We start from the raw sequence: 20902 nt of genomic DNA, 5'->3' as shown, positions 1-20902 counted from the left end.
ATTTGGGTTTAAATTTCGCTTCTGCTCTATCCCAAGAGTGTGTTCGTGCTGGGGTTGGACAGGCCCTGGTGTCAAGTTTTCTCATGTACAACAAAAGCTCTCAGCTCAAAATGCTTACCTGATAGTCTTGTAATTAAACCAATGTGGAAATGTTTTATAAATGTTAAAAGCATTATACAATATAAGGCCCATTTGTTGTTGTTGTATGTACCATCAAGTGGCCTCCAACTCACAGCGACCCTATGGACGACAGCTCTGAAGCCGGCCCTGCCCTGAGCCAGTCTCACTGACTCTGACAAACCAACCTCCATTGCCCCAGTAACTATGTTCATCCATCTCATTTGAAGTCATCCTCTCCTGCGCTGTCCCTCCACCCTTCTGAGCATGATGTCCTTCTCCAAGAACCAGTCTCATTCAAAATACTGAAGGTACCTGTGGTAGCTGGGGTACCTCAGCGGTAATTTAATTCACACCTACTTCTGTGTGGCAAAAGTGTAGGTGCTCAGGAAGATAAAAAAAAATGCTCATTTAGGGACCAAACTACATGTTGGTAGATTTTAACAGCAGAGTTTGATGCCTTTGAGCTGTGGTGCTGGAGAAGAGTACTGAGAATACCATGGACTGCTAGGAAAACAAACAGATTTGTCCTGGAAAGGGTTAAACCGGGTGGCTCCTTGGAGGCAAGGATTCTGAGGCTCCGTCTAGCATACTTTGGACATGTTGTGAGGAGAGACTGGTCCTTGGAGAAGGACATCATGCTTGAGAGGGTGGAGGGACAGGACATCATGGTTGGGAGGGTGGAGGGACAGCGCAGGAGAGGAAGGCCCTCTATGAGGTGGATTGATTCAGTGACTGGGATAATCGGGATGGGTGTGTCAGAGACAGTGCGATTGGCACAGGACAGAGCGGAGTTTAGGGCTGTTGTACATAGGGTCGCTATGAGTCGCAAGCGACTCGACGGCACATAACAACAACAACAACAACAGGAGCTGTCTATCCATGGTCAGGCATCCAGCTTCCGTCCCAGGCTGAGGCGAGATTGGATTGTCAATGCTCAAGTATTTTCACTGCAAGGAGCTTGATCAAGAGCCACGACAGCAGTATGGTCACTCAAACCCCAACCCAACCAGGGCCGCTGAGTTGAGTCCGACCCACGGCCACTCTCCATCAGGTTCCTGAGGCTGTAAGTTTTCACAGGAGGAACTTGCTCAGCTTTCTGTTGGGGACCAGCTGGTGGGTTGGAACCACGGATCTTTTCACCAGCAGCCCGACACATAATGAACTAACCCAAGAAGACTTGTAGAGTCATTTAAAGAGCCTACTCACAATAGGAAGACCCTTTTCCTACACTAACTCATTTATTCAGCATAACTCATCCAGAGAGGGATGAAGGTTTCAAGTCCGCAGCTGGTTCAGGTTCTCGCACATGTCGGCCTTCAGGGGGCTCAGTGTTGGGGCCAACCCGCGTCCACTGGACTCCTGCCACACAGGCATCATCCTGTCTGGGGGTTCTCCCAGCCCCAAAGTGCACAGCCAAGAGGAACCCCAAGAAGCATGTTCCTACCTTCTTTAAGTCTTCCATCCTCTGCCGCTGAGCCATTTGGGAAAATGGTTTTGACAAAAATCCCCATCTGCCCTCGAATGCAGTCTCGACCTCCGGCAATGCTGAAGCCCAGGCCCTACAGCCAAGCAGACGGGGATCCAAGTTAGCCCAGTATATGAACTGCGGGTGTCGTCTCCAACCAGGCTCACAACTAACCTAATCAATTGGCTATAAATTCAAGCTTGCACGTCCTACTCCATTCCCCGCTCATTCCCTACTCTATGCCTCACACCAGCCACACACTAGGGAGCTCCAGTGGCTTAGTTGTAATGAGCTGTGCCACTACCCCAAAGACATGTGGTTTGCTGCTCCACAGGAGAAAGGCGGGAAATCTCCTTCGTGTTACTTTCTGCCTCTGAAAACTTTCTGGAGGGCCAGCTATGAGTCTGCTCTGGATTCGATGGTACATAACAAGCCATGGGTTAGGCCAAAAGGCGAAAGCCTTGGCTTTGAACATATGAAATTGCCACATTCAACAGTTGTTGGACTCTCCAAATGGCATTTCATGTTAATCCACGGAGTAGTTCATGCATGTCATTTTACACTCTGTAAGTTACTGATTTTTTTCCCATCTTTTCATTAATTTAAAAATTTATTCTGATTGTCAACTGTAGCATTTCATTTATGATAATGGGGCTCCCACGACAGTCACATAAAAGGGGACCTGAGGGTTTTCCCAGAAGAGGCAGGTTCTGCTTTTCTTTGAAGAGACAGTAAACGCTGTAGCATTCAGTCCACCTTCGGTCACGCTATGGGGCCACTGCAGCCTGAGCTGGGGACCGCTCATATCAGCGTGTGACCGACCCACAGCCTGAAGTCACAGGAGAACGCCAGGGACTTCCCCCAAATGCATGGCAACCTACACGAATCTATTCCTCTTTTTATTTTAAAATTTTTTTCACTCTCTTTTTTTTTTTCTTACCTGAGCAAATATTTTATTGAAACTGCTCTGTATGTCAAAGGGGCTTACAACCTCAGCTGTGCAATCTCTTTTCTTTTTATGTACTGTTGAGTCAGATCTGACTGGCACAGGAGGAGATTGCCCCCTCCTTCTCCAGGATAGCATCTGGCGGATTCGAACTGTGCACCTTTGGGATTGATTGCGGGGCAGCTTTCTATTCCCCTTGATCCCGCTTCTATTGTAAAACCAGTAACAAGTCGCTACTCATTTTTAAAAAGCGCACACTCACGTTCAGCTGGAGCTGAAAAGCGCCGAGACCTCACCTTGCCTTTCTCTTTGTACAGCCCGATGATGGAGATAACGGACGGGCGGATGAACCTCCAAGGGGATTCCACCTGTGTGGTGCTCAGCGAGCGGGTGGACTTCTTCATGATGTGGTATTCCTGCGAGGCAGGACACAGCGAGTCAGAGAAGGTCTCCAGCATAAAAATCCACCCAGGCTCTGAAACTCTCAGGGGCCTTTTGCGATGGGGAAGCCTTTGCCTGTCATCGACCATCACCGGGGAAGGTCAACAAAAGATAAGATGACCCTCAAGGGGCAGGACTGGCACAGTGGCCGTGACAATGGGCTTGGTCATGAGACGGATTGTGAGGCTGGCACAAGATAGAGTTATGCTCAGATCTGTTGTTCAGAGGGTTGCTATGAATCCTAGTTGATTTGATGGCACCTAACAACAACAACAACAACAGCAATTTCTAATGGCTTAAAAGTTCATTATGGCTAATACTGGAATATAGTCTTGTTAGAGGCTGTTATATTTTCCTCCTTCAGAAAAAGAAATGCCTGGGACTTAACGGCATCGTGTTTCTCTCTTCTTGCCTGCATCGCACAGGTCTGACTTGTGCCTGATGGAATGGAGGAACCTGACACAAAGAGACCTTCGGGGCATAAGATGACCATCTGTGGGCAGGTTCTTGCTTGCGAGCCACCCTCTCCTCAAACCCAAGGTCAAGATCATGGCTAGGAAGAATCACCGTTTCAAGCTTCCATCACTCACGGAAAAACTCAGCAAGCTCTCGCTGCTTATCAAGCTCAAACCACAAACCCAGACAACTGTTGTTACTGCACATAAAACATCCTGCTGAGGGAGGGCAGCAGCCCCAGTTCTAATCCTTCACATTTGGAAAGCAAAATACGTTCACCCCATCCACAGTCTGCCTCCCTCCCTGGCACACGGCAATCAAATCTCCAGCTCCCTTTCCTGTCCGTCATCCACAGTTCACATGTGAGCATTTAGAACACAAACCGGAGATTATGACCATGGACTTCTGAAGCACTTCTACTGCCCACCTCCTTACAATTACTCGTCGATTAAATCTCTTAAATGATCCAGTGATTCTAGCATAAACAAAACAATTCTAATTTAACATCAGTGAAGCGATAGAAAAAATGGTTTTTATTCTTACTGTTTTGTATTCTATGTTCAAAGGTAGAAAGGAGATGGCTGCCCACATTTTTGTGTTCCTGGCAGCTTGGAACAAGGATACTTTCCAGTTGTAGGAAAGAGCTGCCAGCCGCGTGGGTCTCTCAGACTCGGAGTCATTCAAGGAAACAACGTGGACTTGGCATGGTGGCTGCCCTTTACTGAAACCATCACATAGATGCGGGACATAGCCCACGGGCTTGCAATCCTAGAGCTGAGGGGGTTCCTGCTTGGATTTATAAAGACATTATTTCTTTGATCATCAATTTCCAGCAGCATCTCACTCCATCTCCTTTTTGGGAATCATATGTACTAAGAGTGAGAGTGCTTCCCTCACATCTTGGAGAGGTGAAGGGTCTGTCTCACCCTCTCTACACTTGTGCTGTTTACTATGGTGGCTGTTAGCCACCTGGACTACAGAAAAGGAAAAGGAAAACAGGAAGCCTCATTAGCTGTCTCACTAGGCACTTTCTAAGAGCTCAGTGGATGGCACGGTATGAGTACAGCACAGATTCATTACTGCACAGAGTTCTGGTAGAGATCCAGGACAAGAAGTCCCCGGGTGGTGCAAATAGTTCAAGAGCTCGCTACAAATCAAAAGGTTAGAAGGTTGAATCTATCCAGGCATGTCTCGGAAGAAAGTCTTGGTGAACTCCTTCCAAAAAATTAGCCATGAAAATGCCTATGGATCATAGTTGTACTTTTCTCACATACAGGGTAACCATGAGTTGTAGATGCCTTGATGATATTTGCTACCTTTACATAATACTTTCTAGCGAAGGGAGGACAAACCCCACTGCCATCACCCATACAGGACGGAGGAGGACTGACCCATCAAGTCTCCATGGCCGTGAAATCTTTAAAGAAGATTTACAGCCCGCCTCGTCTTTCTCTTGTGGATGAGTTCAAATCATCCGACCTTCCAGCCAGCAGCCCAATACTTAACCCACTGTGCCAACAGGGCTATGAGTGGAGGGAGAGAGAACCACAAATTAAAAAAAGGTAGAAAATATGGTGAGACAGTAGAGCCAAAGGATAATCTGAAGATGAAAAACAAGCCCACTTTATGCTCACTTTCTTCACTGCTCTGTGCTTCTTGGATCCTGGTCACAAGTAGATGGTTCTGGGCTGGAAAGACGTTCACTTGTCCTCCCTGGTTCAGTTCAGAAGTCACCGTTGAACATGCACCACCCACATGGTGGTGACCGTACGACTTCTCTCGTCTGTCTCTCTCGTGAGGAAGCCCTCCTGTGACTGACTGCTGCCTGACTCCTGCTACCACAGGCTGTGACCCACCAACAGGTCTGGACTCGTCTCACCCTGACTCTGAGTGAGATTCCTGCCGTGTTTTCCTCAGCAGCCACCCCTCCAGAGCTGCCTTTGGGTGAGTTCAACACAACACAGCTTGAGTCACAAAACTCTGCTTTTGACTCATGGACATACTGGTCAGGTAAACAGGGTCAGAAGCAGCGCAGTGCTTCCTCTAAAGACACAAGACCAGCCATCTGCGTGCATCTTCTCTTTCCCATTTCTGTGGCTTGTCATCTTGAACAAAATACTTTTCTCTCTGAGACTCAGTTGTCCCGACTATTACACAATCACAACCCACCAAAAGTAAGAGCACGGCCCAGACTCAGACCCTTTATAAGCCTACACTCTATGAATGTCCTGGTACTTGGGGTGTGACTGCAGTCACGTCTTCTTCTTTCACCTCTGCGTCGCTGAAGATCTCGGGACAAGGTCCCAATGGTGGCTCTTCAACTGCCTGGTTTAATGGTACCAGGACTCAAAGACATTTTCATGAGATTGTTGCCCTAGTTTCCACTGGCATAGGTATGGTGTAACTGAGGAGCAGTCCCTAATCAGGGTTAGAGCTCAGAGCTGTGGAGACAGGGCCTGGAACGTCAACATACCCCTTAACTACCAACCCTCTCTCTGCAGAACTGAGGACTGAGGCTGTATGAGGCATCTTGGTGTAACAGGTAGCAAGCATCTCTCTCTCTCTCAAACACACACACACACACACACACACACACACACACACACACACACACTCTCCTTTTCCTTCTCTCACACATATTCCCACATCCACCCACACAGCTATTGCACTGACACATGACGCTCCCATTAAACAAACGATGGTGGTTCAACCACAGACTGCAAGACGCCATCGTCTCCTGGCAGCAGAGGGCAACATTCAGTTCCAAGACACACAGAGGAAGGGGGTCAGGGGCCTGGGATCCAACAAGGGATTCAATTCCCTTCCCTCTACTATTTTCAAATATTGGACTGACTTCCTCTTTCTGATCTAAGTCTCTCAGAGTGTCCTAACCCCCAAACACTCCTGGTCCACTGCTCTTCAAGACTTTGAAGTTAAAAACAAAACAAAAACCCCACCAAAACTTAGAGCCCAAAGTTCTGGAAGCTTGCCGTCTCTCTCCCCTCCCTGAGCGGCCCTGACTGTGGAAGAGACTCACCTGGGCAGCTCCAGAGGACTCCAGCAGCTGGGGCAGAGAGTGCTTCCGGCCATCGCGGGAGACCTCTAACATCCTCATCCTGGGGTCTCCATTTCTCACCATCAGCTCATTATATTCTTCAACAGATTCGAGACGATGCACTCCTCCTTGAAAAGAGAATGGAGAACAACCCCCCCAGATCGTTAAAAAGGACAAGAAGAATCACTATAGGGGATGAGAAAGAGAATGGGAGAAGAGTGGATAGTTAATGAACAAGGCTGGGGAGAGGGAGGGAAGGGGGGTGGAATACAATGGGTAACAATGGAAAAAATATTTTAAAGAAATAAAAAAAGAATCACTATAATATGTTGTTAGGTGTTAACTACAATTCATAGCAACTCTAGATAACAGGATCAAATCCTTGCCCTATTCTCATGGTCTCCCTATGCTCAACTCCATTGCTACAGTCATATTAAAGCACATGCAGGCACAGAATTGCAATTACACCTATATTCATGGCTTAAAGATCTTGCATCCAACACACTCAAGGCTCTGTGCTCACCGAGTTTAACTACAAGTTGGCTAACAGTAGAGACCAGTTAGGCCAGACTATGAGGAACTGAAGTCATACAAGAGATCAGATCAGATAAGCGGCAATGCATATATCTGATCTAAGTAGGATGAAACCATGGTTGATAATGTAATAAACCGTTGTGAGAATGTTTCAAGTAGGTGGAATTCTGGTGATTTAGAAACGTAACCATGATGGGTATAATTCTATTGTTACGTGCTATTGAGCTAACTAGTCATAGTGGTCCTATGAACAATAGACCTGAACCATGCCCTAGTCTGGGCCATCCTTATCATCTCTGTTCTCCTTGATCCCAGTGCTACAGTCACTGTGTCAATCCATCTCACTGAAGGTCTTCCCATTTCCCCCTGACTCTTCACCTTTTCAAGAATGATGTGTTTTTCTAACAAGGAACTCATTGGGTGGCCATGGAGGACATTATGCTCAGTGAAATGTCTCAGTCACAAAAGGACAAATACTGCATGGGTCCACTGTTGTAAAATGGGACTGACATCAGGGTTAGGGGGAGACTGAGAAAGATGGGATAAATTATGTATACTGCATTGAAAGATGAGGGAGAGAACTGTTTAACAGAGATATATGATTAAGTATTATTGACATGACAGGAGTCCAGAACAAAGGCTGCATAGTGGACCTGGGGGAGGGATTGTATAACAATGAAAGAATTTTTCTTTTACTTTTCCAAGAGGAGAGTGTACTGGGGGGTGGGGAAGGGTAAAGAGCAGAGAAAAATGCAACAATGAATGAATGGAAATCCAAAGTCTCTGTAAATTTTCATTAAAATGAGTAATATTCATAATAAAAAAGAATGATGTGTTTTTCTAAGGACTGATCTCTCTTAACAACATGCCCAAATTGTGAGGGTCAGAGTTTTACCATTCTGAACTCTAAACGCACCCTGGTTGCACTTTGCTCAACAAATATTTGTTTGTTTTTTGGCAGTCCATACAGCATTCAGTACTCTAATACCATAACTCAAAGGCATCAATTCTCCTTCTGTCATCTCTATCTATTGTTCAACTTGAGATGCATCATAGCAAGTTATTTAAAAGACCGTGGTTTGGACCAGATGCTCTTTAGTCTTCAAACTAATATCACTGCTCTGTGGTATTTTGTTGGAGAGATTCCTGACAGCAGGCTTTCTATGCAACATGCCTTTTGATTTCCTGACTGCTGGTACCAAGGATGTAGATTGGGAACCCAAGTAAGAGGAAATTGTGGACAATTTCTCCCTCTTTTCCATCTATCATGATGTTGTTTATTGCACCAGTTTTGAAGATTTTGGTTTTCTTGATGTTGATATTTATTTCTATTGAAGGGTTTAATCTTCTCCATCAAATACTTCAAGTTCTCTTCACTCTCAGTAAGTAAGGTTGTTTCATCTGCATAACACAGGATATTGATGAGCTTTCTTCCAATTCTTTATAAAATCCAGCTTCTCAAATGATTTGCTCAGCATACAGACTGAACAGGTATGGAGGAGAAAATATAGACTTGATGCACAACTTTCTCTATGGTTGGTATGTATCCTCGAGCCAGAATCGACTCATAGGTAATCCTCCAGCAGGTTTTCAAAGGCAGGTTACTATTAATTTTTTTTCAAAGGCAGTTTACTATTTACTAATTTTAGCTATTTATAGCATGGAATTATTTCAGGAAGTATCATATGATCAAGAGCCAAAGGTAATGAAGGAAGAAGTTCAAGTGGCACTGAAGGCGTTAGCAAAATATAAGGCCCCACGAAGCCATAGGATAACAAATGACATGTTTCAAATGACAGATGCAGCCTTGGACATGCTCACCAGACTCTGCCAGGACATTTGGAGGACAACTATCTGGCCAACTGACTGTAAGAGATTCATGTTTGTTCCCATTTCCAAGAAAAGCGATTCAATAGAATGTAAAAATAATCAAACAATATTATTAATATTACATGCAAGAAAAATATTGCTGAAGATCATCCCAAAACAACTATAACAGTACATAGATATAGAATTGCCAGAAGTTCAAGCTGTATTTAGAAGAGACCATGGCACCAGAGACATAACTGATGTCTGATGGATACTGGCTGAAAGTAAATAATACCAGAAATATATGTGTGCTTTATTGACTATGTAAAGGCATTTGACTGTGTTTATCATAATAAAGTACTACTATCGTGAAGAATGGGAATCCCATAGCATTTAATTGTGCTCATGTGAAACTTATACCTATACCAAGAGGCTGTTGTGAGAACAGAGCAAGGGAATATTGCATAGTTCAAAATTAGGAAAGGTATGTGTCAAGTTTATATCCTTTCTACATGCCTATTTAATCTGTATGAGCAAATAATTTGAGAAGCTGGACTCTATGAAGAAGAATGTGACATCAGGATTGGAGGAAGAATCATCAATAACCTTCGTTATGCATCAATTATTCATGTGCAAGTTCAAAGTGAAGCCGAAGGAAATGAAAATAAGCCCCTGAGAACCAAAATATGATCTTGAATCTATTCCATTCAATTTCAAAATCATCTTAAGAATAGGTCTGAAGCACTGACCATCAATAATTGAAGACCAGAAGAGCTGTGGGATGATATCAAGGGTATCATACATATATAAGGAAAGTAAAAGGTCATTATCAAGACAGAGGAGAAAGAAAAAAATGGAAATGGATTTCAGAAGAGATACTAGACCATCAAAAGAAAAATATGCCAAAGTATAAAAGAGCTGAACAGAAGATTTCAAAGGCCAGCTTGAGAAGACAAAGCAAAGCGTTATAATGGAATGTGCAGAGAGCTGAAATTGAATAAAAAGGGAAGGACTCGCTCTGCATTTCTCAAATTGAGAGAACTGAAAACAAATTTAAACTTTAAGTTGCAATATTGAAATATGCTATAGGCAATACGTTGAATGACCCAGAAAGCATCAAAAGAAGATAGAATACACAGAATCACTGTACCAAAATCTACTGACTTATACAAAAAAATTTCAGGAAGTACCATGTGAGCAGGAGCCAATGGTAATGAAGGAAGTAGAAGCCACATCGAAGACACTGGCAAAAAATAAGGCCCTGGGAATCAATGGGGTACCAATTGATTTCAGTTATCAGATGCAGCCCTGGATGTGCTTGCCAGTCTATCTCAGGAAATTTGGAGGACAGATGCCTGTCTAACAGATTGGAAATGGTCCATATTTGTTACCATTCCCAAGAAAAGCGATCCAATAGAAGGTGGAAACTATTGAACAATAAAATTAATATCACACGCAAGCAAAATACTGCTGAGGATCCTTAAAAAATGGCTAAGACAGTATATAGATAAGGAACTGCCAAATGTTCAATCATGATTTAGAAGAGGTCATGTGACCAAGGATATCATTGCTGATGTTATATGGATCCTGGCTAAAAGTAAAGAATACCAGAAGGATATCTATCTATGCTTTATTGACCATGCAAAGGCATTTGACTGTTTGGGTCACAAGTTATGGCTAACATTGAGAAGGATGAGAATCCCAGAGCACTATATTGTGCTCATGGAAAACCTATACCTATACCAGGAAGGAGGCTGAAGTGCGAACAGAGCAAGGAAATTCTAATGGTTTAAAATTAAGAAGGGAGTACGTCAGAGTTGTATTCTTTCTCCATACTTATTCAGTCTGTATGCTGAGCAAGTTATTCGAGAAACTGGGCTCTGTGAAGAGAAATGTGGCATCAGGATTGGAGGGAGACTCATCAATAACCTTCATTGTACAGATGACACAACCTTGCTTGCTGGAAGTGAGGGGGACTTGAAGCACTTGTTGCAAAGGATCAAAGAATACAGCCTTCAATATGGATTGTATCTCAAGGTTAAGAAAACAAAAATTCTTACCACTGGACTGACAGGCAACATCATGATGTTGTTGTTGTTGTTGATTGTCATCAAGTCGAGCACAACTCATAGTGACCCTATGACCAAAAGGCCTGAAGCCTTTCTATAACTATTGACATTCATAAAAGTTCATAGAGTTTCCAGAGGCATGTTGTTTAAGAAGTGGATGCCACTCCTGCTTCCAAATCTGTCTTAAACTGGGAGCTCCACCAAACACTGTTCACCATAGGTAACCATTACGACATTTGACACCCCAATGGCACAAGGTTTAACATCACAGGAACCCCAGGTTACCTCAGTACAGCATATTGACAGAAGAGTGCTGTACCACTTAGAAGAATGTTCCTCCAAAATACAATAACTGACTTTCAAATGTAAAGGCTTTCCCCAAGGTCTTGTTGACACTAATCATGAGGCTTAAACAAACAAACAAAAAAACCCCAAACAAACCACCTCACAACCAATAGATGGAGAAAAAAATTGAAACTGTCAACAACTTCATCTTACTTGGATCCACAATTAACACCCTTGGTACCAGCAGTCAGGAAATCAGGAACTGCACTGGGAGAGTGTGTAGTTAGGAACTTCTCTACATTATTGAGGAATAATGATGTCCATGTGAGGACTAAGGTGTATCTGATTCAGGCCATGGTCTTTCCGGTCACTTTTTGTCCATTTGAGAGCTGGACAATGAATAAAGATGACAGAAGAAGAATTGATGCCTTTGAGCTGTGGTGTGGGAGAAGAATAGAGAACATCCTACAGATGGTCAAAAGGACAAATAAATGTCTTGGAGATGGTGCAGCCAGAGCGCTCTTTGGAGGTAAGAATGATGAGGCTTCACCTCACATACTTTGGGCATGTTACTAGCAGGGACTTTTTTTTTTTGAGAGGGACATGGTTCTCAGAAAGGGGGAGGGTCAGCAAAGGAGGAAGCCCCTCAACCATATGGATTGACATGGTGGCAGCCCCACTGGGCTCCAATATGCCAGGAAGTGTGAGGATGGCACAGGATAGTACAGGGCTCAGATCTGTTGTTCATAGCATTGCTGTGGGTTTGTATTTGATTTGATAGCACCTCACAGCAACAAAACAGCAACATGCACATGAGATAACATTGCTTGCCGAAAGTGAGGAGGACTTAAAGTACTTTGCAGAAGATCAAAGAATACAGCTTTCAATATGAATTGAATCTCATCTTAAAGAAAACCAAAATTCTCACCATTGGACTGATAGGTAACATCATGATAGATGTTTAAAGATATTTAACACTTGAAGTTCCTTGGCAGTAAAGGGGAAGTATGCTTTTAGAAGATAACTACCCTGAGCTATTAGGGAGCTCTGATGGGGGAGTGGTAAGGAGCTACACTGCCAACCCAAAGGCATGTGGTTCAAATCTACTGGCAACTCCAGAGGAGAAAGGCGAATGCTCTCTTGTGGGTCAACTATGAATTGATTCTGAGAGGGGATAGCAGGTTGCTCCTTGGATTTTGAAACTGCATCTCATATACTTTGAGCAAGTCGCAGAAGTAACCAGTCCTTGGAGAAGGACATCATGCTTGGCAGGTTAGAAGGCCAGCACAGAAGAGGAAAACCCTGGGTAAGATGGATTGACACAGTGACTGTGGTAATGAGGGCAGGCATGTCAGAGACAGAGAGGTTGGCTCAGGACAGGGCAGGTTTCAGAGCTACTGTACATAGAGGTTTTATGAACTATACTCAACTCGATGGCACATAACACAAACTACATTAATGTGAAGTGGGGGAGGAAGTACTGAAATTGAAAGAGAATCCTGTAGGCACAAAAGAAAGGAAGAAGTACAGAAAATCCCAGACTAGGCCTATCAGGAAACTATTCCATGAAACGCTGCCTCATGTTGCTTTGGTCATTCTGGAGACCGAACAGGGAAATCCTTAGTGGAAGTGCCTGAAACCTCTGTTAAGAACGTTCTTAATAATTCCAGACTTGGAAATTTGTGACTGGATTAATCTTTTTTTTTGGTATGCCCACTCATCTGAACAGATTTATTGAATGAAAGCCTTTGTGAGCTGACAGGGAACACCTACCATGATGAGCTGCGAAACCACATACAACTGTATCTTTTGATAACAGGCTAGCATGTAAATAACAGAGCAACTTGCTTTTTGAAAATCTGAAATTGTTCCCCAAAGTTTCAGAATAGACAAATTATAGACTGATGATGTTGGAATCTCATATAGCTTTTTGGTGGTGGTGTTTTTACTAGGTACCATTGAGTTGAGTACAATTTATAGTAACCTATGAACAAGAGATCACAGCCTGTCCTGTCGTTACTACTTTAGACATGCCCGAGCCCATTGCAGCAGTTCCTGTGTCAATCCATCTTGTCGAAGATCTTCCTCTTTTGCTGACTCTCCGTCTTTCCAAGTGTGATATCCCTTTCCAAGAAATGCTCCTCCTAACAACATGGCCAAAGTATGTGAGATGAAGCTTCACCATCCTTGCCTCCAAGGAGCACTCCGGCTACACTCTCCCCAAGACACACCTGTTTCTTCTTTCGGCGGGATAGTCAGTGCTCTTCTCCAACACCACAGTCATGTCCTTCTGTCATCCTTATTCATTGTCCAGCTCTCAGATGTATAGCAGATGACGGAAAAGACCATAGCCTTAACTAAACATATTTCAATCCTCAAACTGACATCATTGCTCCTCAGTAATTTGGAGAAATTTTGACTACAGACTCTGCCAATGCAGTATGTCTCCTGACCTCCTGCTGGTACTGAGTGTGTTGATTGTGGATCCAAATAATATAAAGTTGTTGTTGACAGTTTCAGTCTTTTCTCCATCTATCACGATGTTGTCTGTCGTCCAGTGGTGAGGATTTTTGTTTAATTGATGTTGAAATGCAATCCATATTGAAGGCTGTAGTCTTTGATCTTCTGCAGCAAACACTTCAAGGTGTTCTTCCTTTCAGCAAGCATAATGAAGGCTATTGACAAGTCTTCCTCTAATCTCAATGCCACATTCCTTAGATGAGCCTATTCCATAGCGTGAGATGAAGACCTGCTGTAGGTTGGTCATCTGTGAGTTGGTTCTAACTCAAGGGCACAAACCAACAACAATGACAGATGATTCTCACAGGAGAGGACTTGCCTTTCTGCTTCTGCCTTCTCCCAAGAATGAAAAACTCAAACACTTGCTGTTGAGTTGGAGCCAAATTACAGTTGATTCTCTGTTGAATTTCTGAAGCTGTAAATCACTTAGGAGTTGACTGTCCACCTCTCTCCTGTGGAGCAATTGGTGGATTCTCAGTAGTCAAACACAGGCCAGGTGCTGACTGTGGATCAGACCATCATATAAATTGAAGTGGAAGAAAATGTAAATAAGTCCACAGAAGACTGGATGAGCTATTGGATTACATCAAAGATATCATCTATGAAGAGAGTAAATGGTCATTTTTTACAAAGACTGAGGAGGAAGAAAAGACCAAAATGGATGACAGAAGAAACTCTGAAAGTTGCAGCATCAAGAAAGGCAAAGAACAAAAAAGCATCAAGAAGCCAACACAAAGGGGGGAAATGTTGAAGCAAAAGAGATGAACAGAAGATTTTGAAGGATGGCTCGAGAAGACAAAGACAAGTATAATAATGGGATGTGAGAAGAACTGGAGTCAGAATAAAAAGTGAAGAACTTGCTCAGCATGTCTCTGGTTGAAACAACTGAGAAAGAAATTCAAGCCATGTCGCAATACTGAGAGCTATTATAGGCAAAATCTTGAATTACCTAGGAAGCTCCTAAAGAAGATGGAAAGAACCACAGAGTCACCAAAAAGAATTGGTCAACACGGAACAATCTCAGGAAGTAACATATGCACAAGGGCTAAGGGTAAGGAAGAAGTTCAAGCTGCACTGAAGGCTTTGGCAACAAATAAGGTCCCAAGGAGTCGATGAGGTTACCTGACATGGTCCAAATAAGAAATAACTGACATGTTCCAAATAACAAATGCAGCCCTGGACGTGCTCACCAGCTTGTGCCAGGAAATTTGGTGGACACCTGCTTGGCCAGCTGACTGGAAGAGCTGTTCCCATTCCCAAGAAAGGTGATCCAACAGAATGTGGAAATTATCAAATGCTGGCATCCACTTCCTAAACAACATGCCTTTGGAAACTCTACAAACTGTGAAGAATGTTGATAGTTATAGTGGGGCTTCTGGCCTTTTGTTCATAGGGTTTCTATGAGTCATGTTTGACAACAATAACATAACAAATACTGCATGCAAGCAAAATATTGCTGAAGATCATTCTAAAGACTGCTGGAACAGTCCATTGAGGGAGATATGCCAGAAGTTCAAGCTGGGCTTAGAAGAGGCTGTGGCACCAGTGTTATTAGATCCCTTTGCAGATGTCAGATGGGTCCTGAGAGCAAATAATATCACAAAAATATCTATTTGTGCTTTATTGACTATGCAAAGACATTTGACTGTGTGGATCATAACAAACTAGGGCTAACATTGAGAAGAATGGGAATCTCAGGACACTGAATTATGCTCATACAAGCCTTATACATAGACTAAGAAGCTGTTGTCTGAACCGAGCAAAGGAACACTGCATGATTTAAAATCAGCAAAGTTGTGTGTCAGGATTGTATCCTTTCTCCATACCTGGTCAATCTGTATACTGAGCAAATAATTTGAGAAGCTGGGATCCATGGAGAAGAATGTGGCATCCAGATAGGAGGAAAACTCATCAACAGCTTGCATTATGCAGATGATACAACCTTTCTCACTGAAAGTGAGGAGGATATGATGTGCTTAGTGCAGCTTTTTAAAAATGGATTGCATCTCAATATCAAGAAGACAAAAATCCTCATCACTGGCCCTATAGGCAACATTATGATAGATGGAGAAAAGATCAAAACTGTCAGTGACTTCGCCTTATTTGAATCCACAAACAATACACTTGGTACCAGCCAACAGGAGATAAGGAGAGTGACTATTACTAAGAAAATCTTCTGTCATGGACCTTACAAATCACTGAAGAGCAATGATATCAGTGTGAAGAATAAGGTATTCCTGATTCAGACCATAGTCTTTTCAATCAATGACTATGCTGAGAGCTAGACAGTGAATAATATTGACAGAAAAAAGAACTGTTGCTTTGAAAGAACAAACATAAAAGTCTTGGAGAAAGTGCAGCCAGGGTGCTTCTTGGAGGCAAAGATGACAAAACTTCGTCTAACATACTTAACATATTGGCTGTTGCAACTGGCTCAAAACTGTGTCGGAAATTATCAGGACAGCACAGCATAGGACAGGGTTAAGACTTGTTCACAGAGTCACTATGAGATGTGCACAACTTGAGGGCACCTAACAATGACACCACAGTCACCAGAGAGGCTTCAACTTTGGAGACAAATCAGCTCCCTATGGATTTCGCCACCAGAGCTCACTCCTTCCTCAAGAGTGAGCATGTCATTGAAACAGATGAGGTAGAGAACAGTTTAAGAGTGATATATGATAGGGTATTATGATTACCACAGGAATCCAGAATTAAGGTTGCATAGTGGAGAGCATTAGGGGCGGGGGTAGGGGGATTGTATACCAATGAAGAAGTTTATCTTTTGCTTTTCGAAGAGAGGAGCGAACTTGGGGGTGAGGGTAGAGAAAAAGTGCAACAATGAATGAATGGAAATCCAAAATCTCTGTAAATATTCATCAAAATTAATAAAATAAATTTTTTTTAATAAGAGTGAGCATGTAAGTGTTACCTCATATGTGACCCAACCTTCCTGCACTGCCATTTGCCACCCTAAGATTTTATTACATCCCCTCATTCCCCTAATCTCTCTGACAAGCCCTGGACTGAATTACTCTCACTGTCATATTATATTGGATTTCTCATATGGCTGAAGTGGGGGAGGGGGAAAGTTGCCAAATAAATTGCTAGCCAAATATTATCTTTTTCACCCACTGTCTCTAACTTTCTTGTACACATTTTGCTCTAAGTCTAGAACACTATTATCCTATTGTACCATATGCTGCCAAGGTCCGGATCTTCTGTCTTCTGGAAACTTCTACGCATACTCTAAGTCAGAGAGACTCTAGGGTCTCCAAGCTCTTGTGAGTGACTTTTTATAAACCATCACTCTGTGTACATGTGGGCAAGCCCCTCCCCGGGGCTGCACACTCTGGAGAAGGTCCTCCAGTTTGAACCATTTAATCGTCTCCCCCTCTTGAGGGGAAAAGAGGGGGAGACCAACGATGATGAAACGTTGCGAATGGAGACAGCACTGATGAAGACGTGCAAATGGTGGCAATGACTCCAGCGGACTCTGGGGTTGGCAGCGCCATGTGCAGCCTCTCAACTCCATCCTGTTAGCGAGGTGTGTTAGGCAGGCTTATGTGCAGAACAGATGCAGAGTTTAATCTTCATTTTACAGGTGAAGACACTGAGATTCAGAGAGGTCAAGCAACTTCTCTGTAATCACACAGCCAATAGCGACAGAGCTGGGAATAGAACATCATTCAGTACGTCCTCTGTTATCTACATCACCTTGCCCTGAATCCGGAGAAGAACCAAGAAGAGGAGGAATACCAATCTAGGCTTTAGTCTTTCTCTCTAATTGTTGTAGTCAGAAACAACCCATAGCTGATCCTCCTTGGGGCTTTGAAAGTGTTAAATCACATGAGAGGAGACTGTCTCTTTTCTACAGAGTCTGGTGGGTTTGTTCCAGAACTTCTGGCGGGTTTGTTCCAGAGAGATCCAACGTTTTGAATAAGCAGGACAACCACCTGTGGCAACACTGCCAACATTTGCTCTCGATTTACGGCTCAACAGCAAGTATCAACCTCATGAAGGGAGTAAGAGGCTTCTGGCTCTGGAGGGTCTCCCAGCCACACTACCTCCCCCTTCTGTGCCTGTAAATCCCCATATGGGGTTGTTGTTGTTGCTTGATGCCGTCGAGTTGTAGACGACTCATAGTGACCCTATGAACGAACAGCCTGAACACTGTTCGTACATAGAGTTTCTGGAGGCAAGCCATTTCAGAAGTGGATGTTGCTCCTGCTTCCAGGCTTGATTTAGTCGGGAAGCTCCAGCCAAAACTGTCCACCTTGGGTACCCATTACTGTGATTGGCACATCACTGTCACAGTCTTCAGCATCACAGCAACCATGAGTTACCTCTGTACAGCAATGCACAGACCAGTGCTATACCACCTAGAAGAATGTTTGACAGGAAAACAATTTGAACCTGGCCCAACAGCTGCAGGCCTGAGGGCCCTTTGGGCTTAAGGCTGCCTCCTGGTTCAAACCCTAGGCCTAAGCTGGATAGCCTCACTCCGGGGGACAGAGCAAACTTGCACGTCAAACACATGCTCGGAAAAGCAGTCGACTCCAAAAGCTTGCCATGATTCCTATGCTCACACCACCATCCTCCTTCCTTCTGGCAAGGAGAACTTCCCAAGACCCTGGGAGGGGCCAACCAGGAACAACACGGCTGCTTCCTCTCCTCTCCCAGCTGTCTTTGGGCTTAAGGCTTCCTCCTGGTTCAAACCCTAGGCCCAGGCTGGCTAGCCTCACTCTGGGGGACAGAGCAAACCTGCACGTCAAATACATAACCGGAAAAGTAGTCGACTCCAAAAGCTTGCCATGATTCCTGAGCTCACACCACCACGCTCCATATGGGGGAGGGGGGCAGAATTCCTCTCAAGATTCTAAGGGAGCAGGTGGGTTGGGTGGGGACCTGGGTCTGCCAGGCACAGCCTTTCTCAGATGATAAATGAGCAACCTTTGGGATCCCCTGACCGATCTGTCCCTGTCCATAAAATTAGGAATGTTTCAAAGGTCTCTCTTTCCTCAGCTCCCTGGGGACACCTGTGTAAGGTGCTGACGGCTCTGCCTGAGACAGAGATCCAAGATTCTCTCCTGCATCCTGTGATTCCTCTCTGCTCCTCATCCACACAAACAGGATTTCAATTTCTTCCCTTTCGTTGTTCCTCTGGACATTCTCCCTGCTGAAGGCAGATTCCTCCTCAGAGCCTCTAGCAGCAGTATTTATTTTTTTGTAAAAATCCCAATATTTACTCAAATATGTTGTTGTGTTCGGCTGTCAAGTCGCCTATGATTCATAGCGACCCTATGTACAATAGCCCTAAACCCTGTTCTATCCTGTGCCAATCTTATTGTCTCTGACACACCTACTCCTATTACCCCAGTCACTGAATCAATCCATCTCATAGAGGGTCTTCCCCTCCTGTGTTGTCCCTCCACCCTCCCAAGTATGACGTCCTTCTCCAAGGACCAGTCCCTCCTTACAACATGTCCAAAGTATGTCAGATGAAACCTCAGAATCCTCGCCTCCAAGGAGCCGCCCGATTTAACCCTTTCCAGGATGAATCTGTTTGTTTTCCTAACAGTCTGTGGTATACTCAATACTCTTCTCCAGCACCACAGCTCAAAGGCATCAATTCTTCTATCCTCCCTAGTCATTGTCCAGCTCTCTGATGCATAACAAGTGATTGCAAAGACTATGGCCTGGATCATGACCTAATTAGTCCAAGTCACAAGTGCAAGATAGCAGTTCGCTGCACTCAAATGCAAACTCATTGCCAGCCAGTTGGGCGCAACCCAGCTAACCCTTCAGTAGGTTTTCAGAGGCTGTAAAATGCACAGGAGGAGAGTGCTCATCTCTCTCCTAAGGCACCGCTGGTGGACTGGAACTCACAAAGGCACAGCCTCAGGATCAGCAGTGCGGTTCCCCGTGGACTGCGCCACCACAGTGTCACTCAGCAGAATGGCCTCTTGACTCATGCACGTTGTGTGCAGTGTGTCACGAGTGCCTCACTGCTTCTCAGTATTGCATAGCATTGCACAAGACCAATATTATAAAGGCTAGCGAAAGATTTACACACAGAGAGAATAAATCTAGCGAGGTTATCAGGGAGGAGACATGCGGAGCAGGATAGTAGTTGATAGACAATTAATGCTGACTGGGATGGGTGAGTTAGACCCAACTGATAGCTGACCATCCTGCAGGGTTTTGGAGGCAGTGTATCGCACAGGAGGAGATTGCCCATCCTTCCTCGGCAGAGAAGCTGCTTGCTGGATTCGAACTGTGTGCCTTCAGGATTACAGTGCAGTTTCTTACCACTAGGCCACCAGAGCGCCCAATGGGATGATGAAGGGGAGGACAAGGTGGAAGGAACCAGACAGTGTGTGTATTGTAACTGACATTGTGGAACAGAATGTGCATGGATGATTGGGGGGGGGGAACCCTAATATGCTTCATAAACTTTACTCTTTCGCAAATTATAAAAAAAAAGCAATGATGTGCTTGGCAATCTTTTATCGGCCACCTTAACCTACCAGTTGTTGCCGAGTGGGTACTGACCCATGGTGGCCTCGCATGTGTCAAGAGTGATCTATGCCCCAGGGTTTGCTGTGGCTGGTTTTTCTGAAGTAGATTGCCAGGTCTTTGTTCTGAGGGCACCTCTGGGCAGACTCTTCTGCCAGTTTTCCACTTGGAAGATGGGTGCATGGACCCAAGTGAGGAGATGGGTGAGCTGGAACTCACTCAACAGCAGTTGTTTTTCATTTCAAAACAGGCTGCTCACCATGCTGGGCGCACTTATGTGAGATGATCCTACGTTTATCTTCAGATGAGAAGTGGAAGTTCAGGGAGGTTAAGTAACCAACCTAAGACCACATAGTCAAGTCAGGGCTGGGGTGGCCTGTGGTGGAGCCAGGCCTCAGACTTCTGGCATTTCTAGTTATTTCCTGCTGTCTTTCGTGCTTAGACAGCCAGGCAAACGGTTTCATCAGGCATAGGAGATGAGGGACTAGGAGTTCACAGCACTTTTGGAAACCCACAGAAACATTTGAACTGCTTTTACAATCAGAAGAAGAAAGAATTAATATAACAAGAATGAATATAAAAGAGGGAGGGAGCTCTGTTGCACTTCTAAGCCAAAGGCCACTCCTCTGTGCTGACCTGAACCCACCAGAGGCTCCTGGGAGAAAGGTGAGTAATCTCTTCTC

At 44.3% G+C, this 20902-nt stretch overlaps 1 protein-coding gene across 1 annotated transcript in view; it reads right to left on the bottom strand.

Annotated features, from left to right (window-relative positions):
- The window catches only part of PDZD2 (PDZ domain containing 2), a 374099-nt gene that overhangs the window by 56018 nt on the left and 297179 nt on the right, over positions 1-20902 (bottom strand). The window contains exons 7-9 of the mRNA XM_006896805.1: positions 6466-6611; positions 2828-2947; positions 1565-1679 (exon numbers count right to left, since the gene is read on the bottom strand). Of these exons, the coding sequence (XP_006896867.1) occupies positions 1565-1679; positions 2828-2947; positions 6466-6611 (381 nt within the window). The remainder of the gene's footprint in view (positions 1-1564; positions 1680-2827; positions 2948-6465; positions 6612-20902) is intronic.

The sequence above is a fragment of the Elephantulus edwardii genome, unplaced genomic scaffold, assembly GCF_000299155.1.
Source record: "Elephantulus edwardii isolate Elephantulus edwardi_28Jun2011 unplaced genomic scaffold, EleEdw1.0 scaffold00191, whole genome shotgun sequence".
NCBI lineage: Eukaryota > Metazoa > Chordata > Mammalia > Macroscelidea > Macroscelididae > Elephantulus > Elephantulus edwardii.
Note: the sequence above shows the minus strand (reverse complement) of the source record. Positions and strands in the feature narration are given on the sequence as shown.